This window comes from Leopardus geoffroyi, chromosome A2 (assembly GCF_018350155.1).
Source record: "Leopardus geoffroyi isolate Oge1 chromosome A2, O.geoffroyi_Oge1_pat1.0, whole genome shotgun sequence".
NCBI lineage: Eukaryota > Metazoa > Chordata > Mammalia > Carnivora > Felidae > Leopardus > Leopardus geoffroyi.
The window spans coordinates 99589403-99616320 of record NC_059331.1 but is presented as its reverse complement, the minus strand read 5'-3'; the positions used below and the strand labels follow the sequence as shown (position 1 = coordinate 99616320).

The 26918-nt window shown below is 42.3% G+C and overlaps 1 protein-coding gene across 6 annotated transcripts in view; it reads left to right on the top strand.

The window, feature by feature from the left end:
* SLC25A13 (solute carrier family 25 member 13) overlaps positions 1-26918 on the top strand; it is a 192118-nt gene that overhangs the window by 112018 nt on the left and 53182 nt on the right. For all 6 annotated transcript variants that reach the window (XM_045494859.1, XM_045494856.1, XM_045494857.1 and 3 more), the window contains 8 exons: positions 2954-3100; positions 5414-5552; positions 6301-6394; positions 6619-6703; positions 10508-10592; positions 11090-11248; positions 25063-25115; positions 26691-26771. In XM_045494859.1, the coding sequence (XP_045350815.1) occupies positions 2954-3100; positions 5414-5552; positions 6301-6394; positions 6619-6703; positions 10508-10592; positions 11090-11248; positions 25063-25115; positions 26691-26771 (843 nt within the window). The remainder of the gene's footprint in view (positions 1-2953; positions 3101-5413; positions 5553-6300; positions 6395-6618; positions 6704-10507; positions 10593-11089; positions 11249-25062; positions 25116-26690; positions 26772-26918) is intronic.

The following is a 26918-nucleotide window of genomic DNA, read 5'->3' as shown; positions in this document are numbered from 1 at the left end:
CATGGTCTGAGGATCCCTAAGACTAGTTGAGTTATAAACTAGGGGAAATGATAAATAACTGAACATACCTTCTGCCGTTATTGAGAGTAATCTTGCCTTACAATAGCTTTAGCAGTGGTCTGGCAATTCAAAGGAGGCTGTTCATTTACTTCCAATTGAATACATACTGTGGTCATTTTTCACTACAGGGTGTTTAACAGTTGGTTTCTTCCTCTTAAATTGGAGGCACTTGTACAGAGAACCCCTTTTTGTTCAGTGGAGTGTGATTTCTTCATTCAATTGGTTTTATAGACTACCTATCATTGAAGATTATGGCTGTGGTTTATTGAGTGCCTAGTATGTCTAAAGTATTCTGCCCCCACCAGGAGAGGGATGAACAGGACACAATCTCTTTTCCCTAGCAAGGTGGGGGAAACACAGGAATCTAAACAACTGATTCAAATAAGAGGAAATAAGACAAGTCTTATAATTGAGGTTCAAGCAGGGAGCCACATGATCAGATCAGTTGTTTTCAGTTAAGAGACCTACTTATATTTACTTAGGTGGTGGTGTTTGAGCTAAGCCTGGAGGATGTGGTAGGATTTCAGGAACTAGAGAAAGAGGCTGCAGTCTACACCGGGAGGAGGGAGGAGTGTGGACAGAGGTAGGAGTGTGTGGAAGCGCTGGAAGGGCTGAGCATGGGTGCTGGAGACTAGGCTGAGAGTAGCTCCTTTCAGGGTCTTGAGTTTAGTGATGTGTGATTTCTTTTTTTTTTTTTTTAATTTTTTTTTTCAACGTTTATTTATTTTTGGGACAGAGAGAGACAGATCATGAATGGGGGAGGGGCAGAGAGAGAGGGAGACACAGAATCGGAAACAGGCTCCAGGCTCTGAGCCATCAGCCCAGAGCCCGACGCGGGGCTCGAACTCACGGACCGCGAGATCGTGACCTGGCTGAAGTCGGATGCTTAACCGACTGCGCCACCCAGGCGCCCCATAGTGATGTGTGATTTCATGGTCTTTACAAGATGTCCACTTGGAGGTATACTCTGAGCCGTTATGGATTCTGTTCCCGCAGATAGTGGTGGGAGATTGGGATCTGAGAGTCAAGCCTTCTGAGAAATCCTTGAGACCTAGGGGAGTAGGGTAAGGAGACTTGAGGACAGAGGGCTGACAGATGCCTCCCATTTAAGTGGAAGTGGTACCAGGGTCCCATAAGAGACTTTGGCAGGGACAGGCTCGGATCAGAACTGGCAGATGCTGTGACTGAGAAGAGGCTTTTGAGTAGGATAAAAACTCTGTTTCTGACTATTGTATTGTCTTTTAAAATTTTTTATTGTAGACATTTTCAAACTATACATAAGTAGAAAAGTATATTATATTGTGACCCACCATGTCCCCATTATGCAGCTTCAATTATTATCAATATTTTATCAAGCTTCCTTCATCTCCCACCTATCAGGGGAAAGAGAAGGGAGATAGGGGACTTTTAAGCACCATCAGGCTTGTATCACTTCTGCTGCACTTTAGTTTGCACTACGTCATAAGGACAATTTGTTTTTATACTACTCTAAGTCATTATCTAGCCAAAGTTTAAAAAAATAGAGAATAGTAATTCTCTGTCAGCCAATTAAACTTCTTTTTGTTTAAATAATTTGAAGTCCTTGAAAACCACATCAGCAGTGCTTTTTAATTCCATAGAGATTAGATCTTACTCTTTTTATTTTCTTTCTTTCTTTCTTTTTTTTTTTTTCTTTTTTTTTTTGAGAGAAAGGTGGGTGGAGAGGGGCAGAGAGAGGGAGAGAGAAAATCCCAAGCAAGCTCTTCACTTGGATCACGGAGCTCAATGCAGGGCTTGAACCCACGAAATGTGAGATCATGACCTGAGCCAAAATCAAGAGTCTGAGGATGCAACGACTGAGCCACCCAGGCACCTGGAGATAAGATCTCACTCCAAGGGCGCATTTGGGAAACAGGCAGTGTCGTGAGGAAGATAACAAAACGTTGTGGAAGGGATGCCTCTTCTACATGGCACGTGATGCGTTTTGATGGGAGGCTGTTTATTTTGTATGTACACTTACTTCCTGTGAATAGCACTGGCCATCTAAATCAAGCTTCCTGTCTTTAGATCATAGGACTTACAATAATAGTGGCAGTTTTGCCACCTCTGAGCCACATACCATTCAGTTCCTAATCCTGGAGCAGGGGTCCTTATTTGGGACCTGTGGCCGTCTCCGGAGACTTTTTTTTTAGTAAGCTTCATGCCCAGTGTCAGGCCCAAGACCTGAGCTGAGATCAGGACTCAGATGCATAAGCAACTGAGCCACCCAGGCGCCCCAGCCAGAGACATTTTTGACTGTCATGTTCTTGGGCGTGAAGGGGCTACCATCATCTAGAGGAAGGAGAGAGGAGAGGGATGCACAGGGCAGCTCCCCATAACAGAGGCTTAACCTGCCCCAAGTACTAGTAGTGTCAAGGCTGAGAAACTATGTATTAGCAGAATACCATATTTCAGAGGAGAACCGCCCTTTTTAGTTTGGTATTACATCACATGTTTGTGTACCAGGTTACTAATAAGAATTTTTCTATCTCCTTTGGAGAGAGGTTAATGTCTTCTAGATGTTTTTCATTGGATCTCCTGTATCATCTAAGTTGGGTTTGGCCATATCTTTGGGCCTACCAAACTTCATTCCAATCTTTGTTTTCTTTGTGTCCTTGGACTCTAGCAGAGCATGGAAGTGATTTGGTTTCTCTGGGTAGGAGATTTCAGGTAGAATGCATTTTCTGAAGACATGCTCATTGGTCTGAGCAAAGTTCTCTCTTTGGAGGAAGATGATAGCTTGAAGGTGTTATTTCACAACAGGTGAGTCTTGTTAAGTCAAGATATGATCTATATTTCTTCACCCTGATTTGAAATTGAGCAGTCTTTTGTAGTAATTGAGAAACATAAATTATTCCACTTTCATTTTTTGTAGGAAATACAATTGGAGCATGCAAAGCAAGCCTTTGTGCAAAGGGACAATGCCAGGACTGGAAAAGTTACAGCCATTGACTTCCGAGACATCATGGTTACCATCCGCCCCCATGTCTTGACGCCTTTTGTAGAAGAATGTCTAGTAGCTGTAAGTTGTAACTTGACCTAATGAAGCAGTTTATTTTACCTGGCAAAAGCTCGGTAAATAAGAGATTATAAAAACAATTCTTAAAAATTATGTAGAGTTTTTCATTTCAAACTAACGTTTTCTTAATGTGATCTCATATATTATCAGACTTCCCGACAGGGTATGTTTTGGCTAGTTTTAGTGGGTAGGTTGATTTGTTACCTGGATAATATGGAATATCTCAAAGAAACATGTGAACTGGGTTTTTAAAAAAAGGTAAAAACAGCTTTATGATTTCATGTTAATTTTGCTTTATATCTCAAAGTATGTCAGTATGTCATATTGTCATAGGTCATATGTCAAATGCTAATCTTCACTTTTATCTATTCTCCAAGGCAAAATTTTTTTAAAAAAAAATAGTGCATGCAGATGTATTTCTTTGGTCAAAGAGCAGAATCTCTAAACTTTATTTTATTTTATTTTTAAAAAAAAATTTTTTTTTTCAACGTTTATTTATTTTTGGGACAGAGAGAGACAGAGCATGAACGGGGGAGGGGCAGAGAGAGAGGGAGACACAGAATCGGAAACAGGCTCCAGGCTCTGAGCCATCAGCCCAGAGCTTGACGTGGGGCTCGAACTCACGGACCACGAGATCGTGACCTGAGCTGAAGTCGGATGCTTAACCAACTGCGCCACCCAGGCGCCCCCAGAATCTCTAAACTTTAGATTCACTCATTCATTCACCATGTGTGTTTTGAGGCAACAGTGACACATAGGATGGGTGAGCCCCGTTCCTGTGTTGTAGCTTCCATGCCAGTGGGTGCCCAGCCCCTCTCCCTACCTCATGGACCTGGAAGGTATCCTATAACATTCTCTGCTGGAGGTTCTCAAGCCTTGGTCACAAAGCATAAGAATCACCAGGGATGCCTTTATTTTTCTTAAATTTTTTTTTTTAACATTTATTTACTTTTGAGAGAGAGCATGAGTGGGGAGAGGCAGAGAGAGAGGGAGACACAGAATTGGAAGCAGGCTTCAGGCTCTGAACTGTCAGTACAGAGCCTGACGTGGGGCTTGAACTCATGAACTGCGAGATCTGATCTGAGCTGAAGTCAGACGCTTAATCGACTGAGCCACCCAGGCGCCCCAGGGATGCTTGTTAAAAGTACAGATAACTAAGTTTTCTTCCAGGCCTATGGTTTTATCATCTACAGGTGCTGAGGTCCTAGAATCTAATCTCGAAAGCTTCCCAGATCATTCTGACAATCACACGGTTTTGGAAACCCTTACACTGTGGTTTGGTAGTCCCGGGGAGACTTTTGGGGTTTTTTCACCATGCTCTGGGTTTCCCACAATGCTTACCATAGGCAGGAACTCAGGATAGCTTTTCACTTTTTTTTCCCCTGGTGCCTCTTTTTTTTTGGCACTGTGTTAATCTAACTCCCTTTCTTGCCTTCCTCCTACCCTTCGCTATTCCATTTTAAACTCTTATATCAGCTATTTTAAATGATTACTAAGAGAAGATTTATGTGGTTGTTACTTTATAAATAAGTGCTTTCCTAATAAAAATATTTTGCCTTGTTAGGGAAGGATAGAATTTGAAACCCCAAACTGAAGTTCCATTCATAACGGACATGCTATCTGTTTTCCTTGCCCCCCCTTTGTGAAAAAAATACGGTTTCTTACAAATTCCGATTATCAGAATTCTGACCAGTTTTAACTCCTTTCAAAGCACGTGACATCTCATAATTTTTTCGTAATACGCTTGTTTGCTAGAAATCCCACCAATTTAAAGTCTGTACTTAAATGATTATTTATTGCTAGTTATAAGTAACATGACAGATCATGATATTAATGTTGGCTTGACCACTTTTCATACTGTGTTTGTGTTGGAATAATATAGTTTTACATGTATAAGCACACACACATGTGTATGTGTATGGTGTAGTTGTGCATGTCTGAGCCTCTCAGAATTGCTCATTAGATGAAATAAACAAACTTATAAAACATTTCCAATTGAAATTTGAACTCTGTAAATTACTACTGGTCCTGTTGTTATAATCCTACACATGTATTTATTTAGTGTTCCAGGACTTATGTGTGGAGAGTATAAGCTCTGGTCGTGATTAGTTGCAGTTACTTTTAAAATTCACTTATAGCTTTTTTATTTTTTTTTTTTAATGTGAAAGGAAAATACTTATGGCCATTTCTTTTCAGACATGCATTCTTGATTACTTCCAAAGCTAGCATTTGATATATGTACTTCAGAATCTTCTTCATTCTATAAATCTTTTGTTTATTGTTCTTCTCCCATCTCTTATTTTCCACTTATTTGAGGCTGCTGGAGGTGCTACGTCCCATCAAGTTAGTTTCTCCTATTTTAATGGATTCAATTCACTCCTTAACAACATGGAACTCATTAGAAAGATCTACAGCACTCTGGCTGGCAACAGGAAAGATGTAGAGGTGACTAAGGGTGAGTGAGAATAAGTCTGAATTTTTGCCTGCAAGTATCTTGGTGTATTATTATTAGAGTGAAGAAGGCAACGGAGAGTTTATGTTATAGATTTTTCTATCCCATTGACACGTATTAACCATATGGTACATGTGTGTTCTCCATCCTTTGATCAGACAAACAAAAGTAAAACAGTCTTCAGCAGATTTTAAATAAACTGAAGACAGTCTTTGAATGAGGGAACCATGCAAAATTTCTTAAATGTTTTCAAATCATGCTAAAATCCTGAGCTAAATTTGCAGCCTCTAAAGTGGCCTTCAAAAGTACGTGAGGAATTCCATAAACTTATACTGGTGACAACCTCAGAACAAGATATCAGCACGTTAATAGGATTTTTTTTCTTTTAACTGAGAAGTCCCTTAAGAATCCCACAGCATCATTAATAGAACCTCCCAGGACAGATGCATGTGAAGCTTCATACCTGCTTCCTTGTTTTCTCGGACCTGCGATTTCAATAACATATTGTGTCATTTTTTCAAAGCCTTCAGATGAGACACAAAGCGTTTAAGGTCAATATTAGAGAAACTGTTCTGCACACTCCTTCCAGATGAATGAAAGAATTGCAAAAATTCTTACCCTATTTGGATTTACTTGAATTCTGTGATAGTAAAGTTTTGTGATGTTCACTCATTCCAGTGCCTTGAGTTAATGCTGCATTTAGTGGCTATTCCTTGTTGAATCTTTCCCTTTTAACTCTTTTTCCATACAGAGGAGTTTGTTCTGGCAGCTCAGAAATTTGGTCAGGTTACACCCATGGAAGTTGACATCTTGTTTCAGTTAGCAGATTTATATGAGCCACGGGGGTAAGTTGGCCTTTTTTTTTTTTTTTTTTCTAATTAGCTTAATAAAAGGAGGTTAGGAGTTGGGGGTGGGAGGAGGGCAGCAAAATGGGAGAAAAAGAAGCCAAATTAAAGAGGACTCCAAAATATGGGAAACAAACAAGGGAACATTTTAAAATTCCATAACACGGATTTTAATGAACTTGTATTTTGTTGTCGCTTGTGCTTGTTTTTTTGTTCCCCTCCAGACGTATGACCTTGGCAGACATTGAACGAATTGCTCCATTGGAAGAGGGCACTCTGCCTTTCAACTTGGCTGAGGCCCAGAGGCAGGTGGGCAAAGGGAGCAGACTTGCTCCCTTATGTTTCTGTAGTAGGGCACCCCCAGACCCTTTCTACTTGGTGGTGCCTTGTTGGTGCTGGTGTCTCACCTTCTAATTTAACATCTTGCACCAACAGTCCAGACGATTTCCAAAGGCTACAAAGAGAAATTACTTTAGAAAGGTTCTGATTAATAGACACTAGTTACTTTCGAAGATGGGGTGATTTCCTAACTGCATGCAAGTCTACCTCCCTTCCCCCCCACCCCCCCAAAATAGACAGAAGCTCTTTTCTTCTTCCCTAAATCTTGTGTTGAGAGATGTGGGACAGAAGTCCCATTTTGGTGTCGCTGTCCCGACGAAGCGACACATTGCTCACGGCAAGCTGCCTTTGCTCCGAAGAGAGGAACTTCATCAGCTCATCGTGTAACTGCCATGCCTTCCGTTTTTCTGAATATCAAAATGAGATAATTTTGTTTAGTCTGGAGTAATAGTTTGAAGGCTTTTAGACTTCTTTTCTCTGTGAAAGGATTCATAAGTTATGTGGAAACAATTTGAGGAATGCGAAATTTTATTTTATGGTTAACAGAAACCAATCTCTTGAAGTCATGAGAGTCAGAAACTTAAGACATGGGCCCTCCTCATTTAACTCTTGCCCTGCTCTCTATAGATCAGGATTAGAGAATAAAAGCTTTCATAGCATGTGTTGTGCTTACACGATGTTTGTAAAGTAAATCCAGTCACAGACGAGCGTCATTTTAGAAAAATACCTCCTTTAAGGCAAAGCCATCTCTGAATCCTATGAGACTTAACAGTTTTTGGCTTGGAGCTCTGGGTCTGTACAGAGACGCCAGTTTGACCACAATGGGTTGATGCGGGCTGCATTTTTAGGACTGGCAGGCCTCGAGCCAGCACCCCTTCTTTCAACCCCCCCCCTCCCCCACGCTGAATGCACTGGCAAGTTTTGTGTGCAGCATGTAACTCAAAGTGGTGGGTGTGTGCTCAGTAAATCCTAACTAGGCACCTCTGGAAAACCAGCTGGCTGTTGTTAAAAGAGGGAACTGATTTCCCTGAGTGCAGGAGAGAGAAGTGTATAATCACGTGCAGCGGTAGAAGCAACACTGGTCTCCTCCCTTTGATTTTTAAACACTGCTTACCAGATGATTATCTCTTCGTCTCTATGTGACTGGCTGTTATAGAAATTTGGGGATTAAGAAAAAGCAGAGGTTTTTCTTTTTCTTTTTTTTTTTTTAAGCTTCCTTCTGTCCTCCAGCTGACAGTGGTATCCCACAATTTTTCCTTCCTGCCCTCTGCAACTTTTGAGAGATTTTGATGGGTGCTCATTGATACTGGCCATGCAAGGGTTAGACAGATTGATGAGATTTACAGCAGGAAATGATTGGCTGCGGCTTAGAGATGTAGAGCAATTCACAGTGGCCTTGCCTGGAATATTCTTTGCTCTGTGAACACCAGTAGGCCTGACAACATTGACGGGACTCAAGCAATGGAGGTCATCCACCTGGTAGGCTCGGTGCTACCATTTATCCTCAACAGAGGAGTGCAGGACTAGGAATCTTTCCTGTCTCATGAGCTTGCTACATTTCGAGCTTCAGAAAAGTTACATGAAAGTCTGGGATTTTGTTTATTTTGTCTTTTAGATGAAGAATTAGTGGTAGCTGTACATCCGCCTCCCCCACCCCCATCCATTATTTTCAAAATACTTTCACTCACTATTTTGATGCCGGAACCTTTCTGAGTATTACCTATTTGTATCTGTATAAGAAGTAGTGCCTTTCTTAGGGATGCATTTGTCAAAATGAGGGTTCTCGTGATTTCCATCTATGCAGAGATAGAACTGGAAACACCCCATGGCATTTGCAGAAGAAATGTTTTACATTCCTGAAGATGCATATTTCTATGTAAAGCTATTTTCAGTTAAATGACTCTAAAGGAGATTCCAAGTTATCTCATTGTATTAGAATTGTGTTACATTGACAGCAGCTAAAATTCAGTGGGTTGATAGCTGGGGTTGGTAATTATTTTCATTGTTCATTTATTTTAATTATCATGACTTATGGAAAAACAAATTTTACTGAATATATTTATTCATTCAACAGGTATTTATAAAGCACTAACTATGTGCTACCCTCATTTGACAACTTTATATGACATAAAATTACTTGTATTTATGTAGACAGAAAAATGCAGTGCTCTAAAATGTTTTGGCATCAAAAACACAGTAAGGATAATAAGGTCCAAAGAACAAAAAAGTAACAACTGACTGGCCTGAAGTGTGAATTTAGAAAAAATGGGTAAAAAAGAGGAGAAAGTAACAATTATCTGCAAGACAACCTCCTTGTTAGGTCCACTGTAAATATTTTGAGTTATCTTTGTGTATTGAGATAGCCAAAATGTTTTAATGTGTTTTTTTGGTTTTGGTTTTTTTTTTTTTTTTTTTTTTTTTTTTTTTTAAGGAGAGAGACAGAACATGAGCGGGAGAGGGGCAGAGACAGAGGGAGACACAGAATCCGAAGCAGGCTCCAGGCTCTGAGCAGTCAGCACAGAGCCCGATGCGGGGCTTGAACTCACAAACCGTGAGGTCGTGACCTGAGTGGAAGTCAGATGCTTAACCGACTGAGCCACCCAGGCACCCCTTAATGTGTTTTTATATGCATACACATATCCACAAATAATGTTGAATAGAAATAACATATTGCACACGGTCTTTAACATTGTTCTTAAAAGATTATGAGATATTTCAAACATTTATAAAGTTAAAAAGAATCATATCCTGAATACCTGTCTACCTGCTGTATTCTTTTTAACCTGTTTTCACTTTATAATACCTTATGAACATTTTTCTTAACATTAAGAACATTTTACAATGACATACAATTTCATTTTAAGGCTGTAACATTTTTTAAAGTTTGTTTATTTATGTAATCTCTATACCCAGTGTGGGGCTCAAACTCATGACCTTGAGATCAAGAGTCGCATGTCTCCAACTGAGCCAGCCAGGCACCCCAAGGGTGCAACATTTTTAACTGGTCCTCTCTTACTGGACATTTAGGTTATTCTCAGAGTTTTTGCTCTTAAAACAGTGTTGCTTTTTAACATTCTGTTAGCTTGATCCTTGTTTACATACATGATTGTTTTCTAGTCTGATTTTTTATAAGTAGAATTGCAGGGTCAAAGGTTATGTACAAGAGTTTGGGTGTATATTACCAAGTTTCTCTTCAGGTTTATTCTAGATTAAATGGCAGGTTTGAGAAGCCCCATTTTTATCAACTCTTGCCAGACTGGGTGTTGCCATTAGAAAAGAAACTGTGGTGACAGATGGTAGTTAGATTTATCATGGTGAACACTCCACAGTGTAGCTCAATGTTGATTCACTGTGGTTTACACCTGAAACTAATACATTGTATGTCGACTATACTTCACTAAAATGAATAAACAAAAACCTCCCAAACCTGCCAGTTTGCTTGATGATGAATGATGTATCATTAATGTTTTTAAGTTTGTGTCTCCTTGATCACTAATACGAATTAAACACTTGAAAATAGGTTTATAACATTTGGGGGGGGGTACATAGTGGTTTTCATTTTGTTCAAATTTGATTTTCAGCACTAACAACAGTAATAGCTTTTCCTTAATTAGAACAACAGAATCTAACCCTACCTTCCTCTTTGATGTTTCAGTTTGTGTCCTGAATTTGGAACCCAGTGGGCAATTTAAAAAAATCATATGTGCTGATTTCTGTTCTGTCCTTCTTTCTGTCTCCTGTCTCCCCTCCCCGATTCCCATGTGTGCAAAGAAGAAGGCCTCCGTCGACTCATCCCGACCAGTTGTCCTGCAGATTGCAGAGTCGGCCTACAGGTTTGGTCTGGGTTCCATTGCTGGAGGTTAGTCATGGATGAGTGCAAATTTTTCACTTTTATTATGCCTCTGATATTTTTTTCTCTGATTTCCACCTTGCAGTATTAAAGGACAAAGCCTTCTTTGGTCTTTCCAAGCCAGTTACCTGTCTTCACCTCTGAGATGGAACAAGAGCAAAGGGAACTTCCCCCCATACCTGCATATGATCAGGGACTTCGAAGTGGCTTTTTCTCTTACTTATCTCTTAGCATCTACTATAGGCTTTTTAAAGATGGGTGAATAATAAGGTTAGGCTGTAGGTAATGCGTAGGTAAAACTTTGAACTGTCTATGACATCATTTTATCAGAGACACTTGAATGAAAATCCACAATTGTTTATTAGGAAAATGAGTACAGTTTTAAAATCCGTACATGCAGAATTTGTTTCTTTCCTCGATCAGGCTTCTCTTTGATGTTAACCACCTTCCCCTTTCCTCTGACTGACCTTTCTTCCTTCTGAAATACTGGTTTTATTTGATTTTAGCTGTCGGAGCCACTGCCGTGTATCCCATCGATCTTGTAAAAACTCGAATGCAGAACCAACGATCTACGGGCTCTTTTGTGGGAGAACTTATGTATAAAAACAGCTTTGACTGTTTTAAGAAAGTGCTACGCTATGAAGGCTTCTTTGGACTGTATAGAGGTTAGTGCCATGTGCTGAATTCATGTAAGGTGAAATACTAGCCGAAGGTTTGGTTTTCCATCTGTGTGCCTGAAAAGTATTAGGGAGACTGCATTACAGTGGAAATGCAGCAGATTCTCAATTATCCATGCTAATGGGAGTAGGCTGGAGGCATCTAGGGCATGGCTAATCAAAACAGCCCATAATCTGAAAGCCATTTATATTGCTCTGCAGTATGTTTTATTTCTTAAAATAATTATTTTTTATAAATATCTTCAGTGGGTTTTTTAGAAGGCTCATATTGTTTGTCTTCTTGAAAGAATTCCACTCACCACCTAAGAGGGAAAGGCATCTTGGGGACAGGACTGAGCCTACTTGGGATTAATGATTGTCCTTGAATATACCCCATAAAAGTCTGTCAAGCGGATAACCAGGGGTTCAGTGGAGCCCTCATTTACTGCCTCTTAAAGTTGCCCCTTCCTTCCTCTGACTCTGTACGCAGTGGAGTTGATTCACATGCCACTGTAACAGGGGGTCCTGTCCCGCTTCATCTAAGCCCTGTCCTTCAGTCATCTAAGGTTCATGAAGCAATGAGAACAGTAGTGAGATGTATGTCATCACTAATAGAAAAGATCCCACAGGTCCTGACTATCCTTCCATTGGCATTGGCCTAAAGAGGCTTGACTTGGCTTCCCCACCTCTCTGTATTGCCTTAGACAAAGAGAAAAGAAGAATTTTGCATCAGCTAGAATACAGTATTGCAGGGCGGTTCCAGCTGAGCCACTTTGCCATTTGGCAACTGCGCTACTGGCGGGGTCTTCCCTGCCTTCCAATGCTTGCTGTAGAAGAAAACAGTATTTAGTACTCTGCAGAGACAGACCTTGAAACTGGCAGTCATGTAGACCTGGGCCTGTAGGCCTCTTCTGCCATCTGCTGACTCTAGTCTTCATCTTAACCGCCCAAGTTTAAAAAAAAAAACAAAGACCCCTCTTGAAATCTCTCACCTTAGAAACTAAGAGGTTTTAAACTCCAGAGAAGGTCCGTTTTGCAGGTTCTATTGTGTAGGTAGATAACTCCCATCAAAGGCCTTTTGATCTTTTCTCTGCCCTCTTTCCCTCACCCCCTGCCTCTTCTTACAATTGAGAAGGTCTTTGACCCCAGGTGATTGATGATGACCCTTACAGGGTCACTGCCTTCCATTTGAAATACTTTTCTCTCCTGGTGACAACAAACCTCACAGATGAAATGTCTCCCAAGTAGTACAAGGTTAATGTCACAGTGCCTGCTTTGCAGTGATTCAGGCAAAGGCTGCCACCTTACCTGTCCGTGTGGGTTTTCTGCCTGGAGACATTTGAGCCTCAAGCCAGAAGGAGGACAGAGCCTTGTCGTTGCTTCACAAACTACTTTTATGGCCTTCTCTTGGTATTGGATTTAAATGTCAAGAGTGCCTTTAGGATTGTGAGAAATACTTTTTGTCCTGCTGAATTTCTTTAATATGCTTGTGTTGACCTGGTTTGATTTAACATTGAGTCCCTTCTCTTTCCTCTTTGACCAATGTGACAAATCTTGATTCTTGGTTGCATCTGGATTTTCTTCCTTGACCTATTCTTTTAACCCCATAGACAGAACAGCTTAAAGCATACCTGAGTACTGGTTACTGGGCTAATAATACAGGCTATCCCACAAACCTCTTGCTATTTCACTGATTACATCTGTAAGATGAGGGGGACTGGTTTTAACTCTTAAGGGAAGGGGAGTCAGCCTACTAGAGACAGAGGTTCACTTTGAAAACCAAAGAGGCAGTCCTTACCTTTTTCCTGGTTTAGAAATTTAAGCCATTTATCTGACCTGTTTTGGGTGCCTGAACCCTAATGGGTTCTCTATCAGAGGATGCTAAATAAATAGACTGTGAGTCTAAGAGTAATTGTGGGAGTCATCTGTATTTATTTCTCTGTTTTCTAGTAAATAATTATAAAGCAACAGATTTACTGTAAAACCTTGTTTAGCTTTGTTCTGTAGTTTGGATCTTGAGAGCAAATAGATGATTGGCAGTTCAGGTTTAAAAAAAAATGACTTATAATCTTGCTTTCTAAAAATGACCTGTTCCTCTTATTGACTGGTTGGGACCACTTCTTCTTAGTGCCTTACACATAATCATTAATTAATAATAATTGTATGTAACTGCTTATTTGTAAATGCTGGGCGAGAGAGAGCAGATGAAAATGGGAATCTGTCAGTACTAGCAGAAATTATAATGGAAACAACAAAGACCTGATGTATTCCTGGGAATCGGTATTATAACCCGTGTGTACAAAGTCAAGATAGAACACAGCCTACATGAGATTCTTTGACTATAAATTTCTTATTAAATGTAGTTTTAGTGTTTACAAATTTTATTCTAGGGCGCCTGGGTGGCTCAGCTGGTTAAGCGTCCAACTTCAGGTCAGGTCGTGATCTCGTGGTTTGTGAGTTCGAGCCCCGCATTGGGCTCTGTGCTGACAGCTCAGAGCCTAGAGCCTGCTTCAGATTCTGTGTCTCCCTCTCTCTCTCTGCCCCTCCCAGACCTGTGCTCTGTCTCTCTCTGCCTCTCAAAAGTGAATAAATGTAAAAAAAAAAAAAAAAAAAAATTAAAAATTTTATTCTAGGGGAAACTTAAATTTCAATTTTGGGAATTTAGAATCGCCTCTGATAACGGTTCATCCAGCAGGAATGAGAAGGTGTCAGAGGACATCTTGGATTTATAAACATGTTTTGAAATATCAAGTCTATTTTTTCCTATTATGGAATTTTGCTTAATGTGTAATTTTTCTGCATCAATACATATATGATTGCTAATATTTCCTGAATAGTATAATTTGGGAATGTTGCATAAGTAAGGTCTCTCCCCCTATTTTAAAATTATCTTTATGCATATTTCAGAAAAAAGTTGACAGTTAAGCTTGAAAGAAGGTGCTTGCAGGGTGTATCTGTTAGAAGGTTAATAAGCATCTCTCTCCCTCTCTTTTTTCCTTTTCTTTCCATAACAAGAATCCAGCTCTCTAAAGGGACACTGTTTTTGTACTGAGAAGTAATTCCTTGTGGCACTAAGTAATTCCTTAGTTCTTTCTAAGGAACTCTTGAGCACACTCCACCGCAGGTTATTTTTCACTTTCCTCTCTCTGGCAGTCACCAGCATCTGCATGCGGTCCTGGAGGTTGTCCAGTGGTGAACAGGGAGTGAACTGGGATCACTGCCCCGGCGTCCAAAGGTGACTGATAATGCAGCTGTGGGGAGTGTCAGCAACCGCAGCAACTGTCCTCAGTGGACATGGTGCAGTTCCGTGCCCCACCCCCACCCGAGTGCCACGAGTGATTTTAGTATTGGGGTTTCTTCCGTATGACTATCCATGTCTCTCTGCAGCTCCCTGTCCCCTTGTCTCCAGGAGTTTCTTATTTGGTGTGTGTTGTGGGCGGGGGCGGGCAGGTCAGCAAGGATCCTCTTGGAAATCCTATAAGACTGACTCTACAGACCTCCTCTATTATGTAGACTACTTTCTTTACAAGAAAATGATCGATATTCCAAGGTTTTTCTATAATATTTGAAAATCAGACCCTCCAGGCTGAGTCTGTCTGTATGGAGGGAAATAACACCCAAGATTATCCAGATCTCCCTGAAGTACTTATAAAAGTCTTCCTGGGGGCGCCTGGGTGGCTCAGTCGGTTAAGCGGCCGACTTCGGCTCAGGTCAGGATCTCGCGGTCCGTGAGTTTGAGCCCTGCGTCGGGCTCTGGGCTGATGGCTCAGAGCCTGGAGCCTACTTCCGATTCTGTGTCTCCCTCTCTCTCTGCCCCTCCCCCACTCATGCTCTGTCTCTCTCTGTTTCAAAAATAAATAAACGTTAAAAAAAAAAAAATTAAAAAAAAAAAGTCTTCCTGTGTTTCCTCCCCACTCTGCAGCTTGATTTCATGCTCTCAGGTGTTTAAAATCCTTAATGAATTACCTCACAGTTCGTTTGGGTTGAATTAACCACGTGACCAATGAGTCAGTTATTAGCCTGCTGTGGACTTGGCATATTAAAGAGAAACAATTGTGAGGCACCTGGGTGGCTCAGTCAGTTAAGTGTCCGACCTCAGCTCGGGTCATGATCTTGTGGTTCACGAGTTGTAGCCCTGTTTCAGTCTCTGTGCTGACAGCTCAGAGCTGGGAGCCTGCTTCAGATTCTGATTCTCTCTCTCTCTCTGCTCCTCCCCAGCTCACTCTCTCTCTCTTTCTCTCAAAAATAAATAAAAACATTTAAAAAAAATTAAAGAGGAAACAATTTATTGGGTAATCATCCCCAAATAAATGCTCTTGCCGGTCCAGGAATAACTAATTTCTGCCTTTAAACTTTGCTATACTCTCCTCCCTCAGATGTTTCAGGTAAAGAGATGAGCAACCTTAGAAATTGGGAAATGCTTGGGGGGGGAGGACCTTTGGGGAGAATGACAGATTCAAGAGAAATCAGAATCTATGAGAAATACTTCTTTTTTAAAAAAATTTTTTTTAATGTTTATTTATTTTTGAGAGAGACAGAGACAGGATGTGAGTGAGTTGGGGCAGAGAGAGAGGGAGGCACAGAATCTGAAGCAGGCTCCAGGCTCCAGCTGTCAGCACAGAGCCTGATGCGGGGCTCGAACTCAGGAGTTGTGAGATCATGACCTGAGCCGGAGTTGGATGCTCAACTGACTGAGCCACCAAGGCGCCCCAATGAGAAATACTTCTTAAAGGAAGGTTTTTGTTTTTGTTTCTGTTGGTGGAAAGAGCTATAAAGAAAACCTGCCAGAAAGAGAAATTTGATCATTTTATGAATTAAACTTAATTTGGAGCACTACTTAATCTGTGAGGTAACTGGCAAAAAAAAAAAAATTAATTAGACTACTGATTGTTGCAAAGTCTTAAATGGGTCTATTTCAAGTTGTCTGTGTAGTGCAAAAACAGTCACCTTCCATCCTGGAATGTTCTCAAGGTGACATCTAGAGGATATTGTGATGATATCTCAGGAAGTTATTGATATGTTTGCATTCTGGAAGGAAGTTTTATCAAACAGCTAATTTAAGTGAGGCCTCTTGTGGTTAATGTCTCTACAGAAGGGAGTACCCAAATTACATGGGTCCATGGTGAAATTCCTTCTTGCGTAATTCTTGTGTATAAAAATAAATTTAAAAAAAATTCTAGCACCCAAATAATGGATTCGAGTTTCTACAACTGTTTTGCGTAACTTAAGAACGCATGTGTTTTGGAACCAGCTACAGGGAGTCCTTGAACTGCGCCAGTCATGGGTGTCTGTCCACATCCAGCAGAGCTTCTAATGAGCACAAACTAGATTGGTTTGAACCTTATTTTTTTCAGGTAGTTTTTGCACATTTCAATTTAGGGTAATAAGGTTTTGAAAGGATCAGAAGGCAGATATTTGCTTCTAGGAAACTGTAAGCTTGGATAATCACATCTGCAGAAATCTACAGTGAGCCAACTGTACTGAGCACAGGGTGTTAACGTAGGAGGCAGAAAGAGCACAAAGTCAGACCAAGGTGGGTGGGTGTGTTGTCAGAGGCCTGACAGGGCCAGATGAGAACAGCAGCGAGCTCAGAAACTTGGGAAAGATGATGAAAAGATTGAAGGAAACGAAGCCCAGCAAAGAAAAGGTTGAGTGAGGTAGCTCCAGGCCTCCAGGATGGTAATTTATAACCAGCTGCTGCCACTGCTGAGGCTGAAGCAAGGGGAGCGGATGAAACCTCGGCAGCAAGGAATTAGTTGAGCTGGAAGGAAAGATAAGCAGGAGTTGCCGTGTACCAACCATAGTGAAAAACTGAAGGAGGGGGATATGACCTTTCTTCCCAATGATCTTCACTTCTAGGAAACCAGCCCCGGAAACAGAGGAGGAGTCAAAGGAACTAAATCCTTCCTAGACTATAATCAGTATCATTCGTTCACATTTTGACAGTCTCTCAAAGGCAATCTGAGCCATGGCTGAGATATCAGATGGTTCTTGACATGTGCAATAAAACACGTAACCCGGACGAGCAATCATTTACATCTGATCATCTGCACCATGCCCCACTCCCCCTGCCATTTCCCCAGCTCGACTGCACAGTCGAGGGTGGGGTTGGGGTGGTTCCCCAAGAGCCCACTGCAGACCTGGAGTGAGCCCAGTGCTCTGAAAGGGGATAGCCGAGGTTGAGGGGGGTGGGGTGGAAGCGCCTCATGCCTCAGGGCAATATGAGTCAAAGGTGGACAGACAAGTGGTTGGAGGGGGAGGGAGGAAAGAAAGCTTGAACAAGTGAAGAGAGAAGGCCATGGAACTAGGAGCAGGAATAAAAGCTGTGAGACTGGGTGCACAGAGTGCTGATAGGTCCAGAATGAAGGGTAATCTGATGTTGAAAGCAAGGAGGGGCTCTTTGGGAAGATGAGGGCAAGTGTGGTGGCCCCTGCGGGGAGGTCAGGAGGGTAAGAACGTAACATCAGAGGGGTTTCCTCCGGGTTGAAACTAGATAACACAAGAAAGTGCTTCACGTGCCTTTTGCCAGAGGAGCAGGGATGGTGTAAACCCTGATCTCCCCTGCCGAACTCTGCTGCTCGGCTCTGCCCCACATGCCTTCTGCCCTGCTGGACATGCTCTGCAGTACCTGTGTCCAAGCTGGGCTTGTTTTTGTCTGACCTGAGACAGAGATGCTGCATCGGTTATGGAGATTCTTCCTTGTTGTGGCCCCTTGGTGTCTGTGCCCCCGCCTGTGTCCTCCAGCCTGGTCTTTTGGGATAGCTACTGCATGGTGGTAACCCTTCTCCATGGACTGTCCACCTGGCTCCCAACCTGCTTGCTGCTCCACCTGAGCCCAGTCCACAGTGCGTTCTCGACTCTGACTCGTTCACCAGGTTGTAACCTGCCACTTGGCCCTGCTGTTCGGTGCCTTCAGTGTTTTAAAGAGCCTCATATTCAGGACCCAGGAGGGGTGGGTGGAGGGATGATGTGGATGCCCACCATACACCCACCCTCCTTCTGTTGTGTGAAAGGGCCAGTCCACGCACGGCGCTAGCCCAGTGCCAGGCGGGACCCAGAGAAATGTCTTGGAACAGTCTGGGCCAGAAGAAAAGCCTTTACAGAGCAAAGGAGAAAATTGGAGCAGTAAGTCTACCAGAGTGAGCAGGGAAAAGCAGAGCACATGGGGGCTTGAGTGCGGTGGTGGAGCTGAATTCAGCTGAGTGCTGCTGCACAGTCACCAAATTCTTAGTGACTTGGGACGAGCTGCTTAGCCTCCCTAGATGCCAGTTTCCGTGAAGGAAGAGGATAGTGATGATGGTGATGTTGATGAAGATAAGAACAGACTGCAACAAAAATCACTTCTGTGGTACTTCCTGTGTGTTTGGAGGGCTTTATGTATATGAACTGATTTCATCTTCAGAACTACCCCACGAAGATGGTACTGTGTTTGTGTCCATTTTATAGATGTAGAAACTAAGGTACAAAGAGATTGGGTAAGTTGTCCATAATCCCACAACTAATAGAGAACGGAGCCAGCATTCAGACGCGGCATCTGGACCCAGACTCCACACTCTTAATCATATGACTCTTTGGCTGCTCAATAGAAATTGCATGGTAGAGAGTTGCTTATCTTCAGAGGTTGGGCACTGTTTAATTTTTTTTTTTTTTTTAATTTTTTAATGTGTATTTTTGAGATAGAGAGACAGACAGAGTGTGAGTGGGGGAGGGGCAGAGAGAGGGAGACGCAGAACCCAAAGCAGGCTCCAGGCTCTGAGCTGTCAGCACGGGGCCTGACATGGGGCTTGTCACGGGGCTTGACACGGGGCTTGAACTCACGAACCACGAGATCGTGACCTGAGCCGAAGTCAGACGCTCAACCGATTGAGCCACCCAGGCACCCCGAGCAGTGTTTAACTTTTTAACGGAAACATTTTATTTTAACTTAAAAACGTAAAGATATGTTGTTACTTCTGCGCTACTTCCTTATCTTTGCACAGAGTAAGCAGGGCCCCTAGACACTGTCAGACCAGATGCGCCCTCACATCTTGGGCACAGATCTTCTAAGGATAGGCATAATGCTATGAGGACAGCATTATGCTCCTTACTTAATTCTGGACTGTGAATATGACTCAGGCCGAATTGCCTCTTGTAAGGAAGAGAATCAAGGATATGCCTTGGACAGGTTGATGATAGAAACATGACCCCTTTGGATACATTAAGAAGGTTGCGAGTAGCATCTAGCTCTTTGTATACATTTACTCATATAATTATTGTAATAAACCAGTGAGTCATCATTAGCATCCTTGGTTTTACCAGTGAGGAATCTAGAATTCAAAGAATAACGTCCCCAAGATCACTCAGCATGAAAAAGGTACAGACGTGGGAGTCAAGCCCAGGTCTCTCAATCTCCAAAGCCCAGGATCCAAGCCATTCATTTTGCTGCCAAGCCATTGGAAATAAATAGCTTCAATTAGGAGCATTATTAATGAGTTTCTTTCCTAGTTCCTTCCAACTCTGAGACTCTATATTTCTGAAAGATTTTTAAGTAAAGAATAGCACAGTAGCCCTCTGATCCAGCATACTGCTCCCAGGAACCCCTTTTTGGGTGCCAGGTGAAGCTGGAGTTGGAGGTTCCTGATGTGGGCTTCGTTCCCACATCTTCAGCTCAGTTCCCATTGGGTTGCAAAAGGGATAGTGTGATTTATATCTCAACCCCATGAAATTTGAAGACAAAATACTATATTAATATTGTACCCTGTAAATCTTTTCTCGCATTAGCAGCCTTCTGGTAAAGTTTGCCAAGGAAGCATTGCCATATGTGCTGATGGAGCTGAACTAAAATGAGAAGATTAGAAAACTAACCACACTAATAAATTTCATTTGAGGCACTTGGAAAATAGACTGCTGTTTTGACAAGTTAGAAACAACACACACATCCATTCTCTGTTTCTGATGGTTAAAATGAGTTTCCAGACTCCAACAGAAACATCTTATATTAGAAGCCTAATTTTTCTGCTGAGTTACCCAGATGTCATACATATATGTACTTTCAACTTCAGTGTGATCGTACTGAAGTGCTGTAGCAAGACTGGCTGTTTTGGGCGTTACTGAGCCACGTTCCCCTGCCCCCCTCCCCCCCCCCCCCAAGTCAAGGAACCAAGAGGGTTATTGAAATTCCCAACTCTGTGACTTGCCATTGCCCCACGGATCACGACCACTTGCAAAGAGCATTGGTGTCAAGGCCCACATCTGTAGTGCCACTCAGATTGCCGTCAGATTGCCGTCCACAGCCACCTTTGTTTTCTCATTTAGCCAGGCCAGTTGCCACACGAAAGGTACTTACCCAGGACTCCCCATGTGCCAACATCTGGCCCAAGTCTGAGGCATGGATCTGTACTTCGGTTTTATTCTTACTGAGTTGAAGTTATTCATTTGGTGAAACTCAGGGCTTCTAATTCTATTACTTTAACCTCTTAATTACTCTCCGAGTCTTAGCTCTCTGCCTTGATCATCTGTCTTTCACCTGCCTCTAGAACTTTTTACTTTTTAAACTTTACTCTCTACTTTAAAAACCACCCCAGGTATCTACAGAATTTGGTGCACTCTCCTTTGCGTGACATGGGAGAGAAGTTGTGGTACAGGGCACCAGGTAGGGTCACCCCCTACAATCAGACCACCTGGGTTCAACCTGTTCCCCCATCTAACCGATGAGCGACCTTGGGCAGGCTCCTTGCAGTCAGCTTCAGTGTCTGTTGATGGGATAAACATAACTTTGCACTGAGTTACTCTTTTGACTCGAGTGGATTAAATGTGTTGATTCACAAAAAGCCCATAGAGCAGTGTGTGGCATGTAGTAAGTGCCCCCCAATACCGGCCGTTGTCATCATCCCTACCGCTGCTATTTCTGACCAGCCTTCACTGATCTTGTCCCCACCCTGCATGTGCCACGGACTTGAGATTTGGGGGCCTTTCACTCACAATTCCCTCTGCCTGGCCACATTGCCCTGCATGCTACCCACATCTCTTTTCTCTGGTAAACCTCTGCCTGTCCTTAAAGATCTAGGTCAGGGACCTCCTCCTCTTTGACGCCATCCTCCCTCCTATAAGAAACTGGTGTTCTCCAACACATTCACATAGTTCTTTTGATGCCTCTGGGCTGTGGCACTCACCACTCTTTTTTAAGGTGGTTTATCTCCTTTTGGGCACACCGAGACACCTAGGGTTCCCTTTTCTTTTAAACTGAGAATCTCTCCTGGGGGCAGCACAGATTTACTATGTCCGTCCCAGTTCCTTCCAGTCCCAGGCATGCAAAAGGCACTTGGTAAATGTTTGCTGAACAAATAAATATTTGCTGCCCTATATTTAGTCTTAAATACAGGTTTTTTTCTCTTTTGTTTGGTTTTGATTTTTGCTGTTCACGGGGCATTACTAAATTTGTAGTGAGAAAGACAAATCTCAGTAGCTGAAAATGCTGGCTGAAGTGATTGTACCTAACACCGTAGTCATTCGGTTCTGTGGGCTGTTTTTTATTAGTCATTTTAAAAGACTGTCACAGGGTAGTTCTAGAGACAAGAGATCATCATTTAAATCATAGTGCTTTCAACTCATCCATGGTTTTGGTCTACAATTTAATGATGAGAAAAATACATCTAGAAAGTAAATATTTAAACATTTTGGTCCCTGACCTGAATACAGAGTGACATGGGAATCGTAAATGCTAAGATGTAGTTACAGCAGCTCATCCCGATATTCTACCTGTAGAAATTAACATTGTACTTTCATAACGTAATAACAAAGCCTCTCTTCTCCTATTAGAGACATCATATTACCTCATAGGGTATAAGTAAAAGATTCACAAGCGAATGTAGTTTAGAAGGAGAGAACACGGCCTCCTTTGAATAAGAGCACTTGCTTTGCCCGAAAGTTCATGTTTTCTGTGCTGCTCTGGGTTATTTAGATTGTAAAGAGCAAAGCCCTATTCAAACTAGCGAGAGCGGAGCTTGGGTAAGGGTTTACTTGAGAGAGAAGGAGGGCAGAGCTCTCTCAGTGATCCCAGGGCGGGAATGTCCCTAGAAGCTGGCCTCAGAGGGACCAGAAGATGGTCCAGGCTCCTCCTCTCATCTGCGCACCTTTCGTGGGCTGTGTTCTCTCTCTGGCATTTGCTTCCCATTGTCTCCTCTCTGCCATCTCACTTCCTTTTCTTGTCCTTATTTTCTTAACGCTTCACTGTGGCATTAGCACCTCCAGGGCTTCAGCTGGCCGCGTTCCCCACTCCACAGGGCGTCTTCTCAGTTTGTGCCCCTGTGCTAACTGGCTCTTCACCTCTGAGGACTCGGTTATGCTCCTGGGGGAAGATTCCTAACTGGCTAGCTCTACTTCTCTCCCCGCCCCCGCCAGGAATAGAATTTAATGATTCAACACTTACACATAACACCCAGTGCTCATCCCAACAAGTACCCTCCTTAATGCCCATCACCCAGTCAGCCCATCCCCCCACCCAATTCCCCTCAAGCAATCCTCATTGTATTTAAGAGTCTGTTATTTAAGAGTCTGTTATGGTTTGTCTCCCTCTCTGTTTTTATCTTATTTTTCCTTTCCTTTCCTTCCCCCTATGTTCACCTGTTGTGTTTCTTAAATTTCACATATGAGTGAAATCATATGGTATTTGTCTTTCTCTGACTGATTTATTTTTCTTAGCATAATACCCTCTGGTTTCTTCCATGTTGTTGCAAATGGTAAGATTTCATTCTTTTTGATTGCTGAATGATACTCCAATGTATGTATAAACCACACCTCTTTTATCCGTTCATCAGTTGATGGACATTTAGGCTCTTTCCGTACTTTGGCTTCTATAGATAGTTGGCTGGCTCCACTTATGGTACCAGATCACAGGGCCCAGGTTGCTGAACTCAGTGGCTGCATCTGTCTTCAGTGTCTTACCCTCGTCCAATCAGCTGTGGTCCTGGGGTGCAGCAGGCTCAAAGAGTGGCTGCCTAGAGAAGACCTTGCAAACTCATATGAGGATTAGATGAGTTAGTAAAGTGCCTGACACACAATGAACAATTTGTGAGCTGTTTTCAAGTTAGTTCCTTTTAAGCAACATTCTCATTAGCATCATCCTCATCACTCAGTTCCACAATGAAATGAGCTTTCTCACATTTTTTGTAAATGATAAGTCTGTTTTATATGTACTTTTTCTAGCACCAGAAGCACAGAAAAACACCTCTTTCTTGTAATGATATCAGCAGAGCAAGAAAATGATGAATGACAACTGTCAGTTGTCCTCATTGCCATGTTGGCATTGGAGAGGGGGGGGACCTTGGTGAACTGATGCTCAGACCCTAAAGTGTAGAGCCTTTCCCAGCTGGAGCAGATTACCATGATGTCGGAAAGAGGTCCAGGGCTGTCAGATGGATGGATGGATCAATCGATTGATCGCTCTGTCTTTACAATAAGCTCAAATTATCTTTGAAACCCTGCGCTACTCAATAAAACATGTCTGCAGGCTGGATACACACAGCCCTCATGCTAGTAGCAACTTTTGTCCGTGGGCTTAGGAAGAATAGTGTGTGCCAGGCTGGTGTCTCAGAAGACTTTGCAAGTGAACCCTTTTATGTCGATGAATTAGAAAATTGTCCTTGATAAAGGCTAGCATCATGAAGCCCCTCTCGAGGACAGCAGTATGACACCGGGAACAATGTATTCTGATCCTCAGGGACAGCTTGCTGCGTGTTTCCAAGAAAAGGCATATGCCTTTGATTTTATTTTCTTAGAAAGAACAAATGAAAATAATATTTTTTAGTTTACCTATATAGGTCCGCTCCTGCTCTAAGTTCCTTTCCTGGAAGCAGCCGTAACCTCTCCCTTGTGCTCTGATTCGTAATTCCCACTCAGCCTACATGTTTAAAACTGAACTCTTCACTTCTCACCCCTTCATCTGTACCCAGGTATTCATGTCAAACCCACTTTTTCTTTTGCTGTCTCCTCTCCTGACCCACACACGCACGCGCACACACACACGCACATGCATGCACCCACACCCATTAGTATGTCCTGTCTTTTTTCCACCCAGCAGCAAGAATTGGTCTTTTTAAAAATATGAATTAGCATATCACTCTCCTGATTGAAGCTTGTAATTACTTTTCATTGAACTTAGAATATTATCAAACTCAGGACCCTGGCCTACCATGTGGCGGTAGCATCTGGCCCCGACCTGTGTCACGCCTCACTCCTGCTTTGTGCGAGGCGGCTCACCAAGGTTCACCCTCATTTTTGAGCACACCAGGCTTGTTCCTACTCTGCTTTCTTTGCCTTATCTGTTCCCCTTCCAGAAATGCATTTTTCCCTAGTTGTCACGTCTTCGGAAAAGCCTCTCCCTTGCTTCCGTCTGAGGCTGGTCCGAGCAAGAACCTTGTTTGTCTTGTGCTTGTTGCTAAGTGAATGAATGGCTAAACTGTGGGCCTTTGGGGGTAGGAGGGATGAGAAGAGTGTTAGAAAAAATAATCTATTCACTACAGTGCACTTATTTCACTTACTTCAGAGGCAGAAGGGAAACGAACAAACTTACGGAATAATGAGATTTCCTGTATCACTAATACTGTTGACTTACCCAACGTGCAAACGACCCAGAATATGAGAGGGAATTTGCTTGGGCCTGATGTGGCTCTGAGACACATTAGTACTTACACGTACCATTCCGAGTATTCTCGTTAAAAGGAATAGCAGAAAATCGCCGCAAAGATTTCCCCAGTTTTTAGATGGTGATCCCCTCTTTAGAGCTGTTGATTTGTTTAGTTAACAATAATTTATTTAACATACTTCTACTTTTTGTTGTTTTTTAGGTCTGTTGCCACAGTTATTGGGAGTTGCCCCAGAGAAGGCCATAAAACTTACAGTAAGTCTTTTGAGTTGATGCTTCTTAGGAAGGGAGTTTGCATACACGCAGGAGTCCAGCAGATACTCTCATGGGAAATAGTGGGTTTGTGTTTCCTCAGAGGCGCTGGCTAATCTCAACCAAGGCCCTCCTGACACCCAGCTTCCTGCTGTCCTCCACTGAACACCAAACATCCACACATGTGATGTTGTATTTGAACAAAACTTACGGCGGCTGCTACCACCACTGCCGCCACTGCCGCAGCGGCGGAGGGGGCAGCACTTGCCGCTAAGTTTGCCTCGAGACCGACCGTATGAGGCACAATGCGTATGATCTGCTAGTGTTTAATCTCAAGCAAAGTGTGACCCAGAGGTTAGGTAAGGAAAGTGTGGTCCACGGGGTTTAAGTGTTTACCTGTGTTCACACAATTCATCAGTGGGAAGATTAGAATTCAAAACCAGATTTTTCTGACTCTGAAGTTCAATTACATGTGCTGTTTATAGAATTCATGTTTTGGGTATATTCTCTGAGCATCTGCTGCGCCACATGCTCAGAAGTCTGAGTTCTAGTTGAAGTTGATCCTTTATTCACTGCCAGGCTCTCGTGTAACAGACAGGCGATTTTCAGGAAGTTTGTGGAATGGGTGGATCCTGCCTTTCTATCACGAAGGTCATAAAGCCCCAGGAAGTTCAGCTCTACTTTTAGACTGGGCTCTGTAGCCATGGTGCCTGAGATTTTTTTTAACATGTTACTGCATGACCTTGGGACACCTAATCTTCTCTGGCTTATAGCTTCCAAAACCATGATTGATTTTTAAAATTGCTTGTAGTACATACCAATTTGAGTAGATGATACTTAATTAATTAATGTTACTGATGTTGAGAATCCCTAGATACTGAATTTCTATTAAGCTGAAAATTCTGCTTATTCAACTTTGTCTCAGTAATGAGTTTTGTTTTAGATTAAATTTTGTTAGAAGACTTGAAAGTGATTTTTAATCAAACTCTGTGAAATAGTTTTTAACTTCTAAATCATATGTTTTTATTTTGTTCCTCATGTCAGTATGTCTCTCTTATGCTCTTGTGGTTGCCAGACATATTTACATTTTAGGCTTATAAGCCATCTCTTTTCCTTCTCCTTTTCCTTCTCCTTCTCCTCCTCCTCCTCCTCCTCCTTCTCCTCCTCCTTTTCCTTCTCCTTCCCTTCCCTTTTTTCTTTTCTTTTCTTAACATTTTATTTTTAAGTAATCTCTTACTTAAAGAGTAATTTCCACTCCAGTGTGGGGGTGGAACTCACAACCCTGAGATCAGGAGTCACGTGCTCCACCGACTGAGCCAGCCAGATGCCCCTGGCCATCTCTCTTTCAGTTTCTTTCTCCCTGAAACATCTGGAAGATACATAGATAGACAGACAGACAGAAGACAAACTACATATGTAGTTGAGGGTACTTCTCAAACTCTTACGATTCTTAATTTACTCAGTTTATGATTACTTCAGTATACTTAGAAAAAGAACATACTTACAGTTGTATATTTATGTGTGTTTAATGCCTTTCTTTATGTTTTTCATCATCTTCCATAAATATTTTTCTTTAAGGTGAATGATTTTGTGAGGGATAAATTTATGCACAAAGATGGTTCGGTCCCACTTGCAGCAGAAATCCTTGCTGGAGGCTGTGTAAGTACCTTTTACAGAACTCTGTGTTTGAAAAGATTATTGCACATGTATATCCCCACCATGGTAACCTAACGTGGACTAAGGCTTCTGTTCAACCACAGATCCTGTGCAAGGGCAGAGCCTTCTAGGGCACGGACAACCATTCCT